We start from the raw sequence: 22,700 nt of genomic DNA, 5'->3' as shown, positions 1-22,700 counted from the left end.
CACCACATAATATAACATAATAGTCATTATGGCTTGCAGTTAAATGTGTTTTGGGGAGGTGAGGTAGTGCACGTTAGACCCAGGTGGCGTGTCCTAGGCTTATGCCCTAATGGCATTTGCCTCCTTTACATTACTTATATACTTTAAAGGTCCGATGGCATCATTTTTTTCATTTATTTTAAAATGTCTAGTTGTGGTCTCTAGTATGAATGCAGTTTAGCCACTGACCTAATCAGTAAGTACTTTTCACACCTTTGATCAGAATGAATCAGCTAAATTTGAAAGGTAAATTCGAAAGTAGAATATTGGGTATAAAACAATTATTTTTTCATTCAGTATAGTGAAGAAGAAATGGGATTTCAAATTTTCAATGATCTAGGTTTTTTTATTTCAGCCTTTCACAAACAGAATTTCAAGAAAAATGTGAAAAAATTCTCTCAATTTTCAGTCCTTTTTTGTGCCTTTTGACTCTGATGGTATGCTTAAAAATGAAAAAATTCAGAGAATTTTTCCTGAAATTCCCATTGTGAGGGGCAGAGATAAAAAAATAAGATTGGAAAAATGGATGAAAACGTATTTCTTGCACTATATTTCAAAAATGAAACAAAGAATGTTTTTACATTCAATTTTACATTTTTGCATTTAGCCTATTACTGTCAGGAAATGTAATTAATAAACGTTACACTGATTTTTTGGGGTCTGTGGTGACTGCAGCAGTGCTGAGTGGAGAGCTAACCCACTGATCAGCAGTAGCTGTGCTGCGGTCTCACTATTGGCTGTGCAGCTGAGGGGCGTGTCCTGCAGCTCGAGTCGGTGAGTGCTGTGAGTTTAGAAGGGGGGGTCTTATGGATGTCGAAGGGAAAAAAAGTTGAGCTGGCACCGCCGACCCCTCTGCCTGAGACGCAGCAGCTCGCACAGGCAGCGAGTTATAGCAGCAGCAATGTGTCGGGAGTAGTAGCAGTAGTGGTAGTAGCGCAGTGCTCGTTCACAGGGTTCCGCCGGATGAATGCGATGAGGCGCGCGCACTTGGTGACTTTAGCCGTGCACCGAAACTCTGCCGGGAGCTGCTGCCGGTGCTGCTGAGCGGCCGGGAGGAGGAGAAGGAGGAGGAGGGGGAGGAGGAGGTAGAGGAGGAGGGCAGCAGCGCCGAAGCCGCGAGGACATCATGCGCTTCGCCGTGTGGCTGCTGGGCTTCGTGTGTCACCTCCCAGCGCTCGGCCGAGGCTCACTGCCCTACAGACTGCACCCGAAGCAAGGTAGGGGGAGCGGCGCGAAGTTGAGGCCGGCAAGCCGAGGTGCTGCGGGTTTAGTGGGGTCCCGGTAGTCCAGCGTGCAGCTTATGAGGGGAGGAGTAATAAGAGTCCCATCAGGGGAGAGCTTACACTGTAAAAAAAACAAGTCACGTAAAAATAGCCTAGCCTACTGTAACAAGTGTGACAGCAGAGCTGGAGCTATCCTGTGCTTCATGACATTTACTCCAAACACAAAACTTACAGCTAACTGACCGCTTCATTCATCCTCCTGAACACCCAGCTCTTCACTGGGAAATGCTGAGAAAAGGGTTTTAAACAGGCTGGTGTGTCACATGTCACATATTGGGCTCAGTAGTTGTCTGATAACATTTAAAAAAGTGGAATAATATATTTTACAGCTTAATTACATTATATTTTATTTTTTCATGATATTTCCTTTCATGCATGTGTCCATCCTGTCATGGCAAACTACAGGGTGGACAATTGGCCCATGGTAATGTATGTCACAGACTCTTTAAAGACAAAAGTCGCACCCCACAAGAAGGAAATCTGTATAAATAAAAGTACTTTAAATGAAGGAGCTTTCATCTCTTAAATAATGCAAATAAAACAAGTTAATATTCATAACGTTTTAGGAGTTCAGAAATCAATATTTGGTGGAATAACCCTGGTTTTTAATCACAGTTTTCATGCAACTTGGCATGTTCTCCTCCACCAGTCTTACACACTGCTTTTGAATAACTTCATGCCACTCCTGGTGCAAAAATTCAAACATCAGTTCAGCTTGGTTTGATGGCTTATGATCATCCATCTTCCTCTTGATTATATTTAATAGGTTTTAAATTAGGTAAAATCAAAGAAACTTATCATTTTCAAGTGGTCTCTTTTTTCCAGAGCTGTATAAATTGTTACGCAGTGTTTGTATGAAACTTAAACAACTATGCTTGCGGACACAAAAGGCATTTTATATTGATATTGACCCATTTCCCTCAGTATAATAGCTGCACTTAAATGCTTAACACTTAACACTTTCTGTAAAGTTTTTTTAAGAACCATCAGTCAATTCTGCAATAACCACAGACTGTCTGTGTGTTTGACTGTCTGTGTTTCTTTCAGAGCGGTTCATCCAGCAACTCTCGGACTATGAGATAGTGACCCCTCTGCGGGTCAATGACTTCGGCGAGTCTTTCCCGCGGCAGCTGCACTTCAGGCGGCGGCGGAGCGCGGACGTGGCCATGGCGGGGAACGCGCGCGCCCACTACCGCCTCGAGGCTTTCGGTCAGCGCTTCCTGCTGAACCTGAGCGCGGACGCAAGCTTCATCGCGCCCTCATATACCGTCACGCACCTAGGGGCGCGCGGGCGGCGCGGGGCGGCTGACGAGTGCGAGCAGCAGCAGGAGGAACAGGAGCTGCGCCACTGCTTCTTTACCGGCCACGTGAACGAAGAACGCGAGCACCGAGCCGTCTTCAGCCTGTGCACAGGACTGGTGAGTAGAGCAGCTGCTGCAGCAGCTCGTGCTTGTGCGTGTACGCGCGCCTGTGTGCTTAGCCATGTGTGAAGTGTGTCCTCACACAGTAACATTTAACATCCACAGTGCTCAATGATCATCTACTACCGTGTGAATTCCTAGGGTATACTAAAGTACAGAAAAAAACATTTGCAATGCTAATTAATTCAACAGCTACAACAGAATATCTTTAGCAATAGATGAATGTCATAATGTACATCTATACTGTTATGCTTACAGCTACTGAATGTCCAATGTGGAAAACATATAGCACTGAATGAACATTTTGGATGTAGTTAGATGAGCATTTATTGGATGGCTTGTGTGGAAAGCATTTGCAATGCTGAATGAACATCTACAATGTTGATTGGACATCTGTAGTATTACATGAACAGCTACAGTATGTCTAATGTGGACTACATCTACAACAAACTCTTGTTAGTCTAATATGGAGAATGTAGACAGTGTAGAATGAACACCTGTAGTGGGTCATGAACATGTTTATGTTCAGCAGTAGGGGGATGGTGGTGTGTATATCAGCTGGGTGAGCCCCACTGAACTCTTCATGTTGGTTTCAGTGATCATTTGTCTTGGCTGAGTTCTGTGGTCCTTCTCATGAGGGTGAACAGATATAGGGGTATGACTTAAGAGAGACATCCAAGAACAAGCAGAGGGTGTCGATAGTCATTCCAAGGGTGCCAGCTGGTAATAATATGAGCCTTCCTGGAAGAATGATATTCTGCATAGCTCAGCGAACCAACAGCTGATAGCAGGTGGCCTACTGGCGGATTGTACTCTTTTACTCTGCCCTGTAGCCTAGAAAAAATCTTGGATGTACATTCTGAACTAAGAAATAGTCATGATTCTTGACTACTATAAAGTAATGGGTAACTATTGCTAAAACAAATATGTATGTTAGTTAATTATGAGAGATAGGAATGAAGTGTAGGCCCACAAAAAAGCTCTTGTGGCTATAAGGTTAATTAGTTGAGTTAGTGTGAGCAAAGAACTAATTAGATTAATAATATTTTTACTTTCACTAGTATGGTGTATATACAGTACTGTGCATATGTTTTATGCACCTTAGTAGTAAGAGAATTTTGTAGTGTAAAAACTGCAGATCACATTAGTACAGATGCAGCTAAACGCAAATGCAGCAGTAACAAGAATTTGGATTGTTGTTTTGAGCTGGTTGTTTGTAAGCTATTCTGCTAATGCTGGTCATTAGTTTTTTATTTACTTGGATTGAAATGTGAAATGTGTGCGTCAGTTATTATATTATTTTATTGAGGTCATCACTTATTCTGAAGCAGTGCAAACTCCAACTACTGCTGGCTGCCGAGTTATAAATGTTTAGTTTCTCAGTACTGCAGTAGGGGGACATGTAGCTCTGATGAGTTCATGAGGCAATCAACAGGCCATACATCACTCCCCTTTCTTAGAGGGGGCTGACATGACCATTACAAAACATGTCTCAAATAGACACTTCTATTTTGTTTGATGATCACAGTTGAATTGTATTGTATTGTTTTCTAAACAGGGGACACAGACTGAGATGGGTGGTATATACAATGCAGTGTGAAAGGTCAGCAGTTGTTTGTATATGAATTTGGAGATGCATTACTCAAGTGTCTGTTTGCTTTAAGGCATCATTATGTAGATTTTTTACCTTAAAATAAAGGCATACAATTTATTGTAAAGCTCCACCTGCTTGAAATAGAAATAATTGTGCTTGTATGAGTCGGGCACTATTGAAGTGGGCAGCATAGCTCTAAACTGCTAACAAGCTCTCAAACCTAATATTTGTGTAAAATACTGTAATATTACTCTACCTTGTCAGTGCACATGCTTCTTTCATGCTTCATGTTCAGATGACAGTCCTGTTTCTCTCATCTTGTTCAGAAATGCATGTGTAAAGCAGTCTAATCTCAGTTTCCTGGAAAAAAAATGTAATGGCACATGTTTAAGATAGCAAAAAACAGGACAAAATGTACCCATCACTGTGTTGGTGCAATAATAGTAATGTTTATTGTTTTAAATATAATTCAATATTAAATGCCATTTTGGGTGGGCAGTAAGTCTAACACTACTCTTACACAGAAGCCACCTCTCTTCTGCTCATTGGATCACTGACTTGGAGGCCACATTTCTGTCAGTTCTGCACAAAGAGCAGCACTGTTTACACTTCCTTATTTGAAATCTGGGATTTGCACCTTCACACTTAACCGATTGAATCAGCAACTGTGGTTCTCTTAGGTATGCAGTCTGTTATAGTAGTTGAGAGCTTGTGTAGTGAAAGTATAGCGTGCTACAGAGAAGCTGCTTTCAAATGTAGTTTCAGCACTCATTCTTGAACAGCAGCTGCCACAGCAGTTGAGTCCTGCTGCTGATATCGATTTCTGCGGAGTGTACTGAGATTCTCTTCTTCATCGTAAATAATAAATGATAAGACCATTCTTTCAGTCTGTTTGTGTCTAGCTACACATAATTCTAACTCTAAACCCTGTTTACCTAAAGCTCTATATTTATGGAACATTTTACAGTTTACACTTGCTAAAGTGGATGGGGAAGATAGATAGATAGATACTTTATTTATCCCGAAGGAAATTTAGGAATTTAGGAAGGAACTAATGCTGCATTCAGTTGTGCCTCACAATGTTATATACACCGAATGGTTAACTAGTAAATACGACTTCACTTTGTTTGGGTGCTTGCTGAAATGTACAACCACAACACACAAAAATAAAAAAACGAAAGCATGGTCCCTTTCTTTTCACATACAAAACGGGTCAGGCGTGTTTTTGTTCAGTTTAACTTCCACATAGAATTTAGAAATAGTAAAATCATTCATAGCAAAAGTTTTCACAAAAAATCTGTATTGTGCAGATCTTTTAGTCTTTTAGTCATACATGAGCTTGCTTCAAAATCATGTTATTTCTTGGGTTGTGTCCCATGTGGTTTTGTGTTATTTATGACCACAAATAGACAGACATTTGTACATTATCTGCTTTTCTATAATGTATGATCGATGTATTATAGAAGGCAAGGCTGTTGTAATATATTGATCTGCTGCACAGCTTAAAGTTAAACTGGAGGTTTGAAAAATATCTTACTATTAAGGTGTACAGCACTCATATTGGGAAAGTATTCAAGGGTCATGTCTGTATGGCATGTTGTTAATGAAATGTTATGTGCTTTTGAAAGCACTGTCTGATAGAACTGTTTTATAGTAGTGTGTTATTTTAGCCAGACAAATGCAACACAAATGAACATAATACAAGTTCCAAAACGTGTCCAAAACTTTGACAGTTAGCCAGTATGGTTGTTAAAAAAAAATTAAAATACATGATTATTGCACCCCTAGTTTTATTAATACTTACTTGTCAATGTGAGACTCACCTCTGAAACTTTATTGATAGCTGCTTGGTTAAACGATCTAAAGTTTTTACCTCAATTTGTATGTTTTGTGCCTATTTTACTTGTGCTGTTTAGAATCTTCACAATTCCTTAGCGGTAACATATTTAAACACCTTATTCAGCTCCTCAGGCTCACTGAGGCTATATGTCAGCCTAGAAGTCATCCTAGTCTCTCAGGTAATGAAATCAGGTGATAGCAGCAGTTTATCTGCCTCATTCAAGCCCCAGCTGACAGTCCCTGTCTGCACCTTGACTTAATAACCCCAGAGTACAAGATGTTTTCTGATGGCCTTGTGTACAGATGCTCACAGCTATTCAGGCAGGGATAGACAGAGATACTCTGTAACTAGAGCCTGTCACAATCTCCAGCAATTTCTTTCCATTCAATCCTACTGAATAAATGCCTTCTGATGCACTCTCTGAACCTGGTGTAGTTCTTTGTAACTGTAGTCTTTTTTATTTGAGAAGGCACTGTTGACAGCTTAGTTTGACAGAAGGCAGGCTTCTCTTCTGTTTTAGTTTTACCTCCGTCATTTTTAAACTAAGTTAATCTAAGAATTTTACCACCATACCACGTTCTTTAAGAAGGCTGTCGTTTTTTCTCCCCCCAAAATATGTAGGAACTGTGGGATTTGCTCTAGTATAAAATCCCTGTGGTAAAATGGTTAAACCAGTGAGTCATTAACCTCTGTAGCTACTCTGCTGGCATCCAGCGCGCGACCCCACTCTCGTTTAAAATTCAAAATTTAACGGATCAACGAGGGCGAGACCCGGTGTTCTGTCGAGTTGCGCTACACTGTCAAACCGCGCTACCCTGGTGTGTATTTAAACCTAAAATTACTAGAAAAAGCGCTATATTAAAAATGGTTCCGGCAGAAGTCTCGGTATAATTTTTGAAAAGCCTGAATCAGCATATGAGGATACAGTTAAGTAAAATGGGGGATTAGAACCCGCTTTTTGTATTTTTCATGGTCTTACTATCACTTTTAATGTTTAACTGCCATTTACATGTTTGTAATACAAATACAAATAATGACTGCGGGGTCTGGTTGTTTAATGCACCCAATTAAAACAGAATTATCTTAAAAACGTGAGAACTTTATTAAAAATTCCGATCCGCGCTTGCGCAGTGGCGGTAAAACGCACATATCGACAGCAGAGCCATGGCTCTGGTCGACAGGTAACTAGCACAACGCGACATAACACCAGCGGTTATTAGAGCCGCTTCATGTGAGAAAGTGTAGTTCAACGCCTTTACCTAGTGCTCTATATTCAGTGGTAACTTACAGTTTTATTAGATTAAAAATATTTTCTAATCAAATACACTTCACAATATTCACAAAACAGCTAACACTACATCATTAACTGAGTTTATTCAATACGTTCAGTCAGGGTAAGGTGAGCCGGTGTTCTGTCGAATTTTCCTACCCATCGATACATGCTTCCCAAAGGTACTGCGCATGCGCCGACCTACACAATTTAATTCTTTCTCGTGTTTTATGTATAATTAATCTGGTTTAGGGGGGTTTATGTGCATTAAACAACCTGGACGCACTGTCATTGCACACAAGTGTAAATGGAAACTAAAAATTACACTTATTATCATAAATAAATAGAAAAGCAGTTTGTAATGAGCTATATTTACTATAACTTTGCCATGGTACAATGAATTATGCAATCCAAATCTAATAACGTACATCTACTGGAATATCACTGGGTACATGCCCTAAAATAGTGCTTCTTTTGTATTTTTACAGTTAAATATACATTGGGGCAGCACGGTTCGACAAGGTAGCACCGGATAACGCTAGCCAGCCCGTCGATACGTTGTTGTACTAGCTGACACTAGTAGCTAACTAAGCAGTTAGCGAACCTAGCGTTATATTTATATAGCTACCTTGGCTAACAAGCTAGGTTAAGGTAGACTGTAATAGCCGTGTTTTGTCTTAAGCTAGCTAAAATACAGGTAACATATTAACCTAAATGTGTTACCTAACTAACTACGTAGCTAACTAACCGTATGAGAGATTACCATTCGGTCACGCCAACTAACCAAACCTAGCTAGCTAGCTAAACCTAGATAATGCCAGCGAGCTAGTCGGTATGTAAGTACGTTAACAAACTATTAAGCAAACTATCTAGCCTAACAGCTTGGACTAGTAAGTAAGCTAGCTAATATTGCGTTGTATTTATATATATATATATATATATATATATATATATATATATATATATATATATATATATATATATATATATATATATATATATATATATATATTGGTAGCCAGGTTAACGTGGATTAAAATAGCCATTTTTAGCTAGCTAGATAAGTGTTAGTGGAAACTCAGGGACTATATTGTAGTTAAGTGTTATCTAGCTAACCGTTAACTGGCTAGCTTAGCTAGCTATCTAACTTAACAGTTTTAGTGATTATCCATCGATAACCCTAGGTTAACTAACTAGCCAGCCTAACGCTATCTGTTTTACGTTAACGTAAAAGAAAATCATGCTTTGACACAAGCTCTCCTTAAGTACAACCAGAACAGGTGTAAAATAATATTTGGCTGTATTTTTTTGCTGATTAGAATTAGTATAAGCTATCGGTAGCTGAAAATGAAACGCTAGTTAACGTTAGCTAGCTTATAATTCACAAGATGTATTTTCACTCTAACAAATTTTAGAAGTTTAACAGTTGTCAGTGAAGCGGAATTAAAATAATAAGCAATCTAAATCATACCTGTCAAGTTTTATATTTAAAAATAAGGGATATTTTCCTCCGTCCGCTTAAAGTCGTCCCACCAGCCCAACCAAGATTTAGTATTCCTTACATTTTAAGACAGGTTTACAAGAAATCTAAAATAACCACATGTGAACCACTTACACACTAAATTTAGATTATCAGAATCTGATATACCTCTGCGCTCCGCGAAACCAGCAAGCTGATTGGCTGTTTCTCCTGAAAGGCGAGACTTTCTCCTTGAACCGGCACCACGATTGGTTAAGAGACACAGATCGGTCAGTGCCCTGTCTCCTCAATAATAAAGTTTTTTTAATTTTAATATAATACGGGAAATTTACGGGAAAATATTAATACGGGAGGACGGCGGGAAAGAGGAGTAAAATACGGTAGTTTCCCGGCCAAAACGGGAGACTTGACAGGTATGATCTAAATGTCATTTTTTTTAAGTAAGGGCAGCGCCATCTTTGTCCCAGCGCTGAAAGTGACGTCACGAGGTTGGTTCTCGAACGCCTCACTACTATAATCTATGAGAATACCGTAATTTAGATCCTCAATAGATAATAAAACCCAAACCAAAACTCAATATTATATATTAAATATAATATATTTATTATAATAAATATATTATAATTTAGTGTGTAAACATTTTATATAAAAAATTCCTCCCCAAATAAATTCCATTATATTTAATCCCTTAGAAAACTTGTACAAACTGAAATGTTTCATGTCCCCTTTAATAATTTAATGCTATCTGACTTGATGCCTAAATTGATGTTTCATCTTCTTTACTTCTAAATATAAGTCTAGCTTATGTTTAACACAATTGTTTTACAATATAGTTATCTAATGGTTTTGTTATTTAAAGTTGTCTTCTCACTGTACATTTTGTAGGCTATTTGTTTAATTGATTGATGTCTCTATACTGAACAAAATATTTTACTTAGCTAACCTTAGCTGTTATATTTATTTGGTGATGCAGCATTTATGTACTTATAGTAAAGTCTAATTGTGTAATTACAGATTTTTTTTATAGATCATTTTACATAAATTGTCTCTTTAACAGAAATAAGATTTAACTTTCAATCTATGTGTCAGTCTGTGTGGTGTTGCAGTATATATCAGAGTGGACGTGTTTTTTCAACAGCAAAAAAAAAATCTTTCCATCCCCAAGGCTGCGTCCGGATGTGTTCTCCTGTCAGAAGTTCCCCTAGTGCTTCGAGTGGAAATATCCTCAGAGTAATAGACTTCAAGCCAGCAATATCCTGTTAAAGTGAGCATATGAAATTACTGTGTAAACACCACTGCAGTAGAACTCAGTGAGCTGGCAATAAGCTGTTCTATGTTTCAAATGGCCTGTAGGCAGACAAAAGGGTGATCATAAATTTTTACAAGTGCATGGTTTTGTGACAAAGGAAAAGTTTGATAGTAAAGGCTGAAACATGCAAGAAATGTAATGTTACATTTGTTCCACTGTTTCTCTGGTAGAAGAAAATGACTGGGGATGCAATCTTGGACTGTATTCCTGAAACAACTTTTAAGGTTGAAATTCTTGATTATGGGACCTGTCATTTTTACTTGTGCATACAATCTGGTCCTGATTTACACCCGGTTAGTTTGTGTGACTTTTATCTGGATTGTATTCTGATAAGATATTAGTCAAATGCATTTATACTTGATAGTCAAATTTATCAACTGTTAAGTCAGACTAAAATTCAGTTGCTGTGTGGAACAGAAAATGCAGATTTGCTTATTGCCAATAGTGGTGCTTTGGTTGTTGGCTGTTTTTGATGTGTTTAGGGGTGCCCCTGTGAAGTGTTTAATGTGTTTCATTGTCAAGATGGGAGGCGATTTTTGTTAAGGCAGCCACTTACCTACATACTGCTGCAAGAATATTATGTCCCTCAAATAAATAGTCTAATCCAAATAGGAGTGGATTACCTAAAATTTGAGATTAAAACCACTTTTTACTGCATAGGTATTAATAAAAAGTCTATAATTTGCCATTGTGGTAAGACACTCTGTGGTCTGTGCATAGTGTGGCATTTCTTCATCTAATCTTGTTCTGTTTCCTTTGATTTGGCAGATTGGTACATTTACAACTCACAGTGGAGAATACTTTTTGGAACCTCTAATGAGAGCTGATGGGAAGGAGGATGAGGAGGAACACAACAAACCTCATTTAGTCTACAAACGTGAGAGGATGAAGGGACCTGTAACTGAGCACTCTGAGCCATGCGCCTCTTCAGGTAATGGGCAGATTTCTATAGGTTCTGTAGCATGTGGAACCTGACTGCAACTGTTGTAACATTTAAAACAAGACTGCAATGCATGTCAAGATGTTATGTTTTCACCATCTTTATCCATAGTATTGTCATGCATAGTAGTATGGAATGAGTGGACCAATCTGAGAGAAGCTTTGTATTTGTGTATTTTAAGATGCTAAAGCAGTGTTTTGATCTGAAGTGTTCAAATCTTTGCCAGGTCAGTTGGAGGTAATGCTTGAACAAACTGAACTTTGCTCATTAGCGTGAGCTTTGGCAAGAGTGTTAGTGAGAGGATTAAAGCCTTCAATATGGGTTAAGTCATTGAAATTCTTTCTTTAATGAAAGAAAATCAGATCCATAAAGCTGGGGACCATGCAGTCTTGTTTCTTAAGCATCAGCCTCCTGGGGGGAGCAAATCAATGACGTACAACAGTCATAAAGAAATAGCAGCCTTGCTATAATATCGAACCCACCCAAAGCTTCTCATTTAATTAGAATTTTTATGGCACAGGCATTTGGTGGTGGAGAGGCCCCCTTAAAGAAAGTGACCCTGCAAAGTTCACTGCACTGAGAGTCTAAAGGATGACTGTTGATGCTCCTCGTGGGCGGCCTTTATGTTCCCTGTTATAAATCTTGTTCGTGCAGGCTGCTTCATTTGGTTGTTGTCTGAAGTCAGTCATTGTACACAGGCGGTGGCCATTGTCTGTGCTGGAGCGGAGAGTGGTTTGAATGACCCAAAAGGGCAGACTGATACCTCCTTAATATGCTTCTTATTCTCTGTAGCACTCTGTGTGTGGCACAAACAACCTGGGTTGTCTTTGACAAATGAATAGGATAATAGGGGCAGACTTTCTTCACATTCTGCTCATGCTGGTTCTTCTTTGAGGTGCATGTTTGTGCCAAAGTCATGTCTGCTCTGGCATCAGCACAAATTGTTAAGAATTTTTCAAAGTTGCAGTTTCCTAAAATCAACATTTATTGAAAGCTTATAGGAAAGTGTAAACCTTTTCCAGTGGATGCAAAGTCAAAGTTTGTGGACAAAGAATGAAAGAAAAAAAGAGGCTCTTGCCAACATCAAAAAGCAGCAGATTCACAATGCAGAAGGGTTAAAAGAGATGGGTGCTTGCAGTGGATGGTGTCCTAGGCGTATCCACAATGCATCCAGCCAAAATCAGATAACAGCGGATGTGGAGATACAGTAAATGCATGCTTTGAGTAAGTAATATCCATGTACCTGCTGCTTGAGTGATGTCATCTGCATGGAAGCTCTAGCTTTGTCTTATCAGAACTGACTGTGCTTAGAAAATAAAAGCAAAGTTGATACCTGAGGATACTTTGAATGCATGAGTAAAAACAAATGGCTTGGTAATTCAGAGACTATACGATTGTCTTGCATGCGTGCATGCAATATAATATTTGAGTATAGTGATTGGCTGTTGGGAGTCTGGTATGTGAGCCTGCATGTTTCCAGTGCAAGTAGTCTGGCACAAATGTTTTTGTAGTGTTTAAAGCACCCTTGAGCAGATTGCCCTCTGCACTACTCTGCTCCCTGGGCAGCATGTTTGCGCCAGCAGTCTGGGCCACTTTAAACTTGTGACTCAGGCTGCATGTGCACACCCTGTACAGACAGCGCTGGTTAAATATGGAACTGCTTAACACTTTAGATTTAATTGTACCACAAATAGTTGCTTTTGTAACACTTGGACACCAAATAATAGTTGTGTTTGTTTTGTCTTTAATAAGTGCCAGAACCCAGGAATAGTCCATTATTAGGGAAAACAAGAAATCTTGCCTTGTTTTACTTTGCTGTTGCCTATTTATGTAAGACAATTGTCAGACCTTTGTTTATTTAGGTCAATTGCTTTCTGAAGCTGGATTAATCATAGAATACTGAGCTATCTGTTTTGCTGCAAATCTCAATTTGTTATGAGACTTTTTTTCCACATAACAATAAACTTTTCAGTAAATACAAAAGGCCTGTATATTCCAAAACCCAAATTTACTATATTAAAACATGTTCACTCTAATATAACTGTAATATCTGTCCTGTAAAAAATGGTCCTTAAATGACCTAGTTGGACTATGTACTGAACAGAACCTGCAACGTTTAAGTAACTTATTAATGGTTCCTGAGGGAATTATCTGTCCTGCCTATCTGTATTGTGAATGGTTTAGGCACCTGAGCTACACCCTGCAGATTCCTCTTCCCCCAGCAGTCCTCAGCAGGTTGCAGAGTGAAATAAAAGCATTCTTTGTGAGGGTCAGTGATCTCATGGCCCATGCTCTCCATTCTTTATGTCCCCCTGAAAGAGAAGTCTTGTCCTAAATCAGAGTTACTCACTGTTATTTCTGAGAGAATGTGAGACAGAAGGGCATGGGGAGAAAGAGATAGTGAGGGGAGAAGGGAAGCTTGCTGAACATGCCAAATGTCCTAATTTGTCAGAACTTAGAGGAATGCCAAGTGGTAGGGGTGGTGGTATTTGCCTTTTCACTGTATGCTGATTAGTGACCGATTTTTTGTATAGGATGCACGCAAGTTTTAGTTAGAAAAAAAATGTTTTATGATTTGAAGACAATTTTATTAAAATCTTTTTTTTATGTTTATATGTGTTATTTATTATTATAGACCATTTGAATGATCAGGAACACCACAGTTATCCTTGTATCATCTTATCATACTATAACCTTTTGCATAGTTTTGTCCATTGTAGTCAGTTACATTAGAAATCAATTTATGTTGCAAGCTTGTCATGTAATTATGTATGTATTGGTGCTGTAATACACAGTCACTATGTACAGTCACTTACTATGAAGTTTATGTATGCTTTACACATGTGACGCTTACTAGCATATGCAAGTGAGCACAGCTGTAATGCAAGATTTATTTTCTTTCACCATAGTGTCCTCTCATAGCTCCATCATCAGCAGTCTGTCAACGGAAGCTCTGACATTGCTTGTGGATATTGTCATCCTTATAGTGGTGTTGAGAGAACTGTACCCATAAGGGCTCTTTAAGTGAATGCTCCAGTTTTTCTTGACCTCTCTGTGAGATGGAATTCTCATGTCATCTGTCCGTACTGTATGTTAAAACTGTAGAAAGAATGATCACATCTGTTTTATTTATTACTTATTTATGTTCATTTGCGAAAACAGATAAAAGTATATTTAACAAATAGCACATCTGTTTTTTTGCAAATGTTTACAAGTGTACAGGTGCTGGTCAAAGAATTAGAATAATTTGAAATAGTGCAATCATGAAATTCTTTGAATGCATTTTTTGTGCAGAAAGCAAATCAGGTTTTTACCGCACCTGTCCTACTCGTTAGACTAATCACAGAACTCGTTACCTGGAAAAAAATTTGCTCAGCTGAGCTTTCCAAAAGGCCCATTTAGGCCATTTAACTGTGACACTTGTTTTATTGAATTAGAATAATGGAGAAACCGTTTCATTGAATTAGAATAAATGCTCGAATTTTTGTTTTCTGTGAAGAGTGTTCACTGTGCAGTATAAAGTCAGGGTTGAGTAGAATTTCTAAGTTGTAAAATCAATCATGGGTAAGCAGCGCGACCTCTCAACCGGAATAGTGGCTCAAATTCAAGCCCTTCGCCAACAAGGCTTGACCCAAACTAAAATTGCTGAGCAGCTCGGCATCAGCCAGTCTTCCGTCTGCAAAGCTCTCAAGAAAAACTGCAGCAAGCGCACCAACTGTTCCGGCGTCCGAAAAACTTCTGCTCGCGACAACAAGCAGCTGAGAAAGATCGCAGTCAGCAACCGGTTCAAGTCCACTTCCGAGCTCACCGACTTGTGGAACAAGCAGACCAGCGCTGACGTCTCCAGATCAACCACTTACCGTTGTCTGTGCGAACTCGGCTTCTAATCTCGCGTTCCAGCAGTAAAACCGATGCTGAACAAGAAACAAATGGAGAAACGGCTGAAGTGGGCCAAAGAACACGGCGAGTGGACTGCTGAAGACTGGCAGAAAGTGGTCTTCAGTGACGAATCACGCTTCTGCATCTCCTTCGGTGACCAAGGTCCTCGTGTCTGGCGTCGTGGTGGCGAAACCTACAACCACGAGTGCGTGAAAAGATCCGTCAAGTTTCCCCAGAGCGTTATGGTCTGGGGATGCATGTCCGCTCGAGGTGTAGGGAAACTCTGCTTCCTCAAGAAGACTGTCAATGCTGCCGTATATCAAGATGTTCTGGAAACGTTCCTGATTCCGACTGTTGAGGAACAGTTCGGCGAAGAAGACTTCATATTTCAACAGGATCTTGCACCGGCTCATGCGGCAAAGTCGACCAAAGATTGGTTCACTAAAAAACAGCTTGAAGTTTTGGCATGGCCGGCCAACTCGCCTGACCTCAATGTCATTGAAAACCTTTGGGCCATCGTCAAGCGGAAAATTCGCGACAGAAAGCCTACTACGCTGGACCAACTGAAGCAGAACATCGCCACTGCCTGGGAAGCTGTGAGTGCGGAAACTTGCGACAAGCTGGTCAAATCGATGCCGCGGAGACTTCAGGCAGTCATACAAGCCAAGGGGGCAGCCACAAAATACTGAGAAAGTGATGATTGTAATTATAATAAAAATTATTCTAATTCAATGAAACGGTTTCTCCATTATTCTAATTCAATAAAACAACAGTGTCACAGTTAAATGGCCTAAATGGGCCTTTTGGAAAGCTCAGCTGAGCAAATTTTTTTCCAGGTAACGAGTTCTGTGATTAGTCTAACGAGTAGGACAGGTGCGGTGAACACCTGATTTGCTTTCTGCACAAAAAATGCATTCAAAGAATTTCATGATTGCACTATTTCAAATTATTCTAATTCGTTGACCAGCACCTGTATATAATTTATTGCTGAGAGTACGTTAAAACTCATAGGATAGGACATACACACAGATGTGCAAAATTAAGTTGAACACGGAAGGCTTTAGCTAAATACTGTTAATAAAACTGATTAATCTCTCATTCACTATTTCTAATAATCAATTAATTGGGAAAGGACAAATGTGCCATTATTATGTTATTTAGTAAGTATTAAGTAAGTTATTAAGTAATTCATTAATTAAATGTTTAAAAGCTGAAGCTGAAAGGTGATTAATTAAAAAGGACAAATCTTACATGGAGTCCATGTTACAGACTGATTTGAGCAAAAAAAAAAGTAAATACAGCAATGTCTGGTGTTCTAGTCTAATGTGTATTTCTGTGCAATTTAATTTGGAACTGCAGTTTAGCTCAGACTTGCGTAGTTGGGTCACATCGAAGTGAATGACAATCTCACCACAAATTAACTTTTTCGGAGTTTGTTTGTGGCCTAGTAAAATAAATACATAATAAATTAATAATAAATTAATTGATAAAATAAATATATAATTAAAATAAAATGCCTGTCCCTTCAGATTTAGCAGGCTACAACCTATACAGATTACTGTTATGTACCAAACAGCTTAAATAAGAACACACTGGCTGAAGATATTGCATAAACTTGCTTCTTTAATATCTGACGATACATCCTAATTCTTTTATGAGTTACTACAGAAGATATTATCCTTCATGGTCCTTTAAGTATGACAAAAACACCATATTATGTTGTGTTTCATAGCAATATTTCAATGTTAGAGTAATTACACATACCTAATTCAGCCAGGAAGGAACTGTAACCAAGAGTACGGAGCCTTGAACTAACACTCACTAGTTCACTAGACAGACAGAGCTTGGCTAAAAGTGCTTGGGGGGTTAGCAAGGTTAGTTTCCATGGAAAAAAAGCCCTTTTGCATTTTCAAGTCACTAGACTGAATCTGCCTGTTGCTGAGTGTTCTCAGATTCTTTTAAGTGAGAGAAAGCGAGCGCTCATTTGATGGTGACCTCATCCTTTCCTTTTGTTTTGGGGTCAGTTGCTGGTTTGCCTGTGAGAATGTGACTATTTAGGCCAAGGCCATTCTTCTGAGAGGGCATGGATGTTTGCTGTGTGGGTGGGAGATATCCTTTGATACTGATCTTGCTTTCCTAAATCCAATTCCTAAATTAGATTAATGTTAAACTTATATCTTAGAACAGCAAAAACAAGCACTTTTTCTATCGCACTGTATCTTTGCAGAAATTTGGACTTAAGTAATTATTAAGCTTTTGAATATAGCATAAAAGCCCAGAGGCAAACAGCTCTGAAAAAAATAAAGAGACCAGTTTCTCTGATTTTCCTATTTATAGGTATATGTTCGAGTAAAATGAACATTGTTGTTTTATTCTATAAACTAAAGACAACATTTCTCCCAAATTCCAAATATAAATATTGTCATTTAGAGCATTTATTTGCAGAAAATGAGAAATGGCTGAAATAAGAAAAAAGATGCAAAGAAAACAAGTTTATATTCATAAAGTTTTAAGATGGAATAACCCTGGATTTTAATCACAATTCTCATGTATCTTGGCATGTTCTTCTCCAACAGTCTTACACACTGCTTTTTAGGGCCAATCCTGGTGCAAAACTTCAAGCAGTTCAGCATGGTTTGAGGGTTTGTGATCATCCATTGTCCTCTTGATTATATTCTTTTTGTTTTCAATTTGGTAAAATCAGAGAAACTCATAATTTTTAAGTGGTCTCTTATTTTTTTTCCAGAGCTGTATGTGCACATTTAGAATGGTCATCTAGGTTCTCATTGCAGAAAGTCCATTGTTTGGATGCTGAAGCCAAGGGAACGTTCTGATTTTTTCTATCCTGAAAGAAACGTTTTGAAATTTCTAATGGCAACTGTTGCTTTGCATATCCTACTGACACTCAAGCCTTTGAATGGGTCAACCCTTCCTCTCTATTCCAACATTTATTTTAGCATTTATCCTAATGTGATGTAGACTTGTACTGATCCAGTCATGGTCATCTATCTTTTCTGGCCAAATAGCAAAGCCAACATAGAAGCAGACCTTATGATCTCAGCATGTTGTGGTGTGGAAAGTAGGGGTTCAGATTCCTGTGACAAATTCCATTTCTATTTTCTGTTGCTCACAAAGTTGAGTCCACTGTCTGGGCATTTAGGACTGATGTAAATTATGGTGCATGGTCAAAGCTGACAGGTGCTGACAGTTGTGGATCCCATACCTGTAACTTGCTTGACAAAATGTCTGACCCAAAACTCCTAATAATACAGAAACAACTCCCCATGCAGTGCAGTGCTGTATGTGTGATTCACATCTGCAAGGAAGCCATGGAGAAAAACAGCATGTAAAATTGCAATGATTATAAACAACTGGTTGCTATGTAATGAGCAGATTTGCATATTCTGTCTAACAACATTTTTAGTATTGTATTGTAGGGCTGCAACTAATTATTATCTTGGTAGTCGACTAATCTGATTTTTATTTTTTCGATTAGTTGATAAGGCAACGACTATTTTTGTCATGTGCTCCATCTCTAAAAATGAAAGAAACAGCAGAACATGCGATTTAAAAAAACATTTAAATGTCTAGATGTTGTTTAAACGTAGAGAGTACTGATATTCAGGGATTATATATGCAATCTGATGTGTTTGGGCACATTTGGAGACACAGACCAAGTTGACTGTAACCTGTGTGAGTGAGCCATCTCCCATTGTGTTTCTGTCCCCAGCACTTTGTGCAATGCTGTACTGTTACAAATTAACGATTAGTCGACAATAAAATTTGTAGTCGACAAATTTAAATAATCAACATTGTCGATTATATCGACTAAACGTTGCAGCCCTGTTGTATTGTTAGGATACATTCCAGATGCAACCCAGTCATATGAAGTGTCTATCTTAACAGGGTCTTTGAGACTCTAATAGGCTAACTGACCTTCTAGTGAAAAACATCTGGCTAATACTAAATGTGCCTGTGTTTGTGTGTCCATGTTTGTTTACAGTTGTCTGTTGCTTTCTCTCCTTGAAGTCTCTCTTCTTTTAAGGCTTTAGTTCAAATTGCTTCACATGTTCATGACACATTCCTTGAAGTATTTTCTTCTCTCTAGTCATAGATAGCAATTATTTGCAAATCTGTGTTTTTTTGTCTTAGAGTTTGTACTGTCAATTAAAATTTTAAACTTTATAGTGAGGACATAACATGATGCTCCTTATCAGTATTATTTCTGCAAATAAACTGCTGTTGTGTCACATATGTTTACCATTATCTTTGTTCAGAATAGCGGGATTACATTGGACAGCTCCAATCACAAACAAGTAGGGATGCACAATGATGTTGGAATTATATTGATATCGGCTGATAATTACTTTTGATGTCTAGATATTTAAAAGTGACATATGTATTGTTTGCCAGGAAAGGACCAAGCAATGCTGGCCACTCAATAGATTGTTTCATTTGACCTTTTTATGTAAACAAATATGGTTTAAAGCTCTGATCAGTCTATGTAAGGACCAGTTAGCTAAATAAATGTGAAAACTAATTTCTTAGTAGGAAGCTTAAATTTTTTGTTTGCATTCAGGTGGTTGAAAGCTAAAATGCAAGGTATATAAATGTTACATTTGTTTCTAAAGTTGTACCGTGTTGTCAAGTCTCTCCAAGATATAAACATGTATATCATCATTGGCATTGGCAGACATATGCATATGTAATATTGGATATTAGCATCAGCCCAGAATTCCCAATTTCAGTGCATCCCTACAAACAAGTTTAGATCTTACAAGAGATATTGAAACTGACAATAGACTGAAGAGTACCTTCTTATAATGAACAATGGAAAACGAGAAAGGAAGCAGGTTTTGATTTGCATACTTTGTTGTAAAATGTTTTTTTTTTGCAGTTTTTTAATTGTTTGGAAATTGTTATACTCATAGTACCACCTGATGTCCACTGGTATTTTGTGTATATAACCCTTGAACTGATCCTGTCATCACACTGTCGGTCACTTTCTCTTTCTACAGCATGGATTCCACAAGTGATTTGATTAAAGAGGGAATTCCTTTTTTGTTTTCAAGTACACTGTGTTTAGTTTTCCAGGTCAAGTATAGTAATTTAACCACATCAATGTGGTAATGAGTTTTGAGACATTCATATGACATAAATGGGAGTGGATGCTCGTTTTATTTATTGCTGTTACTCTTAAAGGGGTCCAAACACAATGTGGTTCACTGTTTATGAATAGGAAACATACAGGCATGTCACTTTGTGCTGAAGTTGTTTCTGGTTTAATAGTTGCAGTTATGTCGCAAAAGGTTTTTGTCACCCTGGACAAGCCTTTGCTCTGGTGGAAATAGACATCGAATTCTTATCACTTTTATAAGTAAAAGCATCTAGCTAAATAACATAAAACATCCACCACAGTAGTGTTTTTTTCTTTACAGTTGAAATAACTTCTCTAAGCTGAAATTGATCAAGCAAATGTTAGGAAATATTTGTTTTGTGTGGCCATTTAACTTAATTTTAAACTTGCATTTACACTTTGCCAGACTTCACCACTGATCAATACTTATTATGTATCTTAACAGCAGTCAGTGGTTCAGGTTTTATTCCTCTGCTCACATTTGTGGCTTGCTGCCAAAATACTGCACGTTTTGGTTATGACATAACTCCATGTGTGGCAGTATATCAGAATACAGTGTAGTGAAAACGTGTCTAAGCTGTTCGTTTCATCACCCCTTGCATAAAAAGGTCATACCTAGATTATGGCATGCCGTCTAACCGATTATTCCAATCCCATGGCTTATTAAAATAATTGTGTTAGCTATTAGCTGTCTTTGTATAAACTGCACTATAGTGTCTCGCTACATTAACAGCCTCCATTGTCTAGGGAAAAGCCTAGATGTTGGAACATGTTGGCCGCTATGAGCATTTTATTTCATTCAGCCACTAGGGAATAAGTAGGAAATTTATATTATTGGATGATTAGTACTGTATCACAAATGCCACTCAAATTCATTTAGAAGTATTGGGTGGTGATCCATCATTCCTGGAAATTTTATGAATGGGAGCTTTTATTGCTCCCATTCACTACAATAAAACTCTATTCAGTGGTAAAATGCAGGTTCTCTGGGGAAGTCCTTGTTCAGTAGTGTCATATTTTAGTACATAATGATACACATTTAATTTATTGATATTTATTTTATCAATATATATTTAGTACCGGCTTTAATTTAAAGGGCTCATCCAAAAATTGTTCAAGTGGGAGTAACAGGAGACAGAAAATAGAGCCAAAAAATGGAGGAAATTCATCAAAAATAAAGGTATAGGAAAGCAAGACAAAAGTCAAACATGTAATAAGTAAAATAAAATAAAAAAACAGCTCAGTCTGCTGCTGTAAAACAGGGGCAATACTTCGCGACAAATAGACATTTAAAAAACAAAATATTAAATGAATCACCCAGTTTAATATAATTAACCTGTGTTCAATACTGGACTTTTGGTGGCAGAATAGAATCACAATGCAGGATTCCAATGCAGCTGCTCATCAGTTTATTTGTTTTCAACAAATTAAGAAGCAAGAAAGACTTCAAAAATGGCACAACATTGCACTGGCAGTATTTGCCCTAGATAAATATGGAATATGATGTTTACGTAATTACAGATTTTAAATCACCTGCCACTCAGCAGTACACAGTAGAGAAATGCACACAGTCTTTATTAAAATTGTCAAATATCACTACTATTGCCACATCACATGTACAGTACTACTATTTAATAAAAATGCATTAAAAAGAATGTTAGATTGTTTGGCTATAAACACGGTTCAAATATTTTCTCTTAATAATGTCGTCAACCAAGATTCCAAGTTTACATAATCTTTTATCAACCCATTGCCTTTGTGGTAGCTATGTGAGGAAAGCTGGTTCTGTGCTGGGATTAGAGCTGGAGTCCTTAACACCACTGGCAGAGAGGAGAGCCCTCAGTAAGCTGCTGAACATCATGGACAATGTTCACCACCCTCTGCACAGCACCATCACCAGGCAGAGGAGCTCATTCAGCGGCAGACTGCTGTCCCAGTCCTGCTCCACAGACAGACTCCGAAAGTCTTTTGTTCCTCAATCCATAAGACTGTTCAACTCCTCTCAGCACAGCAAACTAAAGACTCTGTGAAACTTTTTCATTCCGGCCACTCTGGCCACACCATGGACACACCCCCAGCTATGGACACACTCTCAGACTTGCTGATGCCTAGAACACTTTTTATAGTTCTACCATATTTTGCACTAGTAGTTCATTCACTAGTTAATTCATCTACTGTTTACGTATCTTTTGCACTGTTTACGTATCTTTTGCACTGCTTAATTTAATTTAAATTATTATATAACTGTGTATTTGCACTTTCTGTTTGGCTGACATCAGTTATCCTCACATTATGCACATCAACTGGTGTTCACTGTCTATTGTGTTCAACTGCACTACCTCCATTCTCCATCTCCATTACACACACACACACGAAGACTGTACATTTACACTGTATATTCTATTTCTTATTTGATTGTATTTATATGTATCTTTATATTTTATATTTTATCTTTTTTAACTTTGTGTATTGTGTAACCTGCTGCTGGATGCCAAGAATTTCCCCCCG

At 38.2% G+C, this 22,700-nt stretch overlaps 1 protein-coding gene across 2 annotated transcripts in view; it reads left to right on the top strand.

Annotated features, from left to right (window-relative positions):
• Positions 1 to 843: 843 nt before the first annotated feature.
• LOC103046961 (A disintegrin and metalloproteinase with thrombospondin motifs 20) overlaps positions 844 to 22,700 on the top strand; it is a 94,048-nt gene continuing 72,191 nt past the window's right edge. Inside the window, exons 1-3 of one of the 2 annotated variants that reach the window (XM_049474531.1) lie at positions 844 to 1,256; positions 2,370 to 2,740; positions 11,005 to 11,167. In XM_049474531.1, coding sequence (XP_049330488.1) covers positions 1,166 to 1,256; positions 2,370 to 2,740; positions 11,005 to 11,167 — 625 coding nt within the window. In that variant the 5' untranslated portion in view covers positions 844 to 1,165. Of the gene's footprint in view, positions 1,257 to 2,369; positions 2,741 to 10,058; positions 10,192 to 11,004; positions 11,168 to 22,700 lie in introns of those variants that run through there. The other variant, XM_049474532.1, reaches the window with a different exon arrangement.

This window comes from Astyanax mexicanus, chromosome 2 (assembly GCF_023375975.1).
Source record: "Astyanax mexicanus isolate ESR-SI-001 chromosome 2, AstMex3_surface, whole genome shotgun sequence".
In the NCBI taxonomy this organism is placed as follows: Eukaryota; Metazoa; Chordata; class Actinopteri; order Characiformes; family Acestrorhamphidae; genus Astyanax; species Astyanax mexicanus.
Note: the sequence above shows the minus strand (reverse complement) of the source record. Positions and strands in the feature narration are given on the sequence as shown.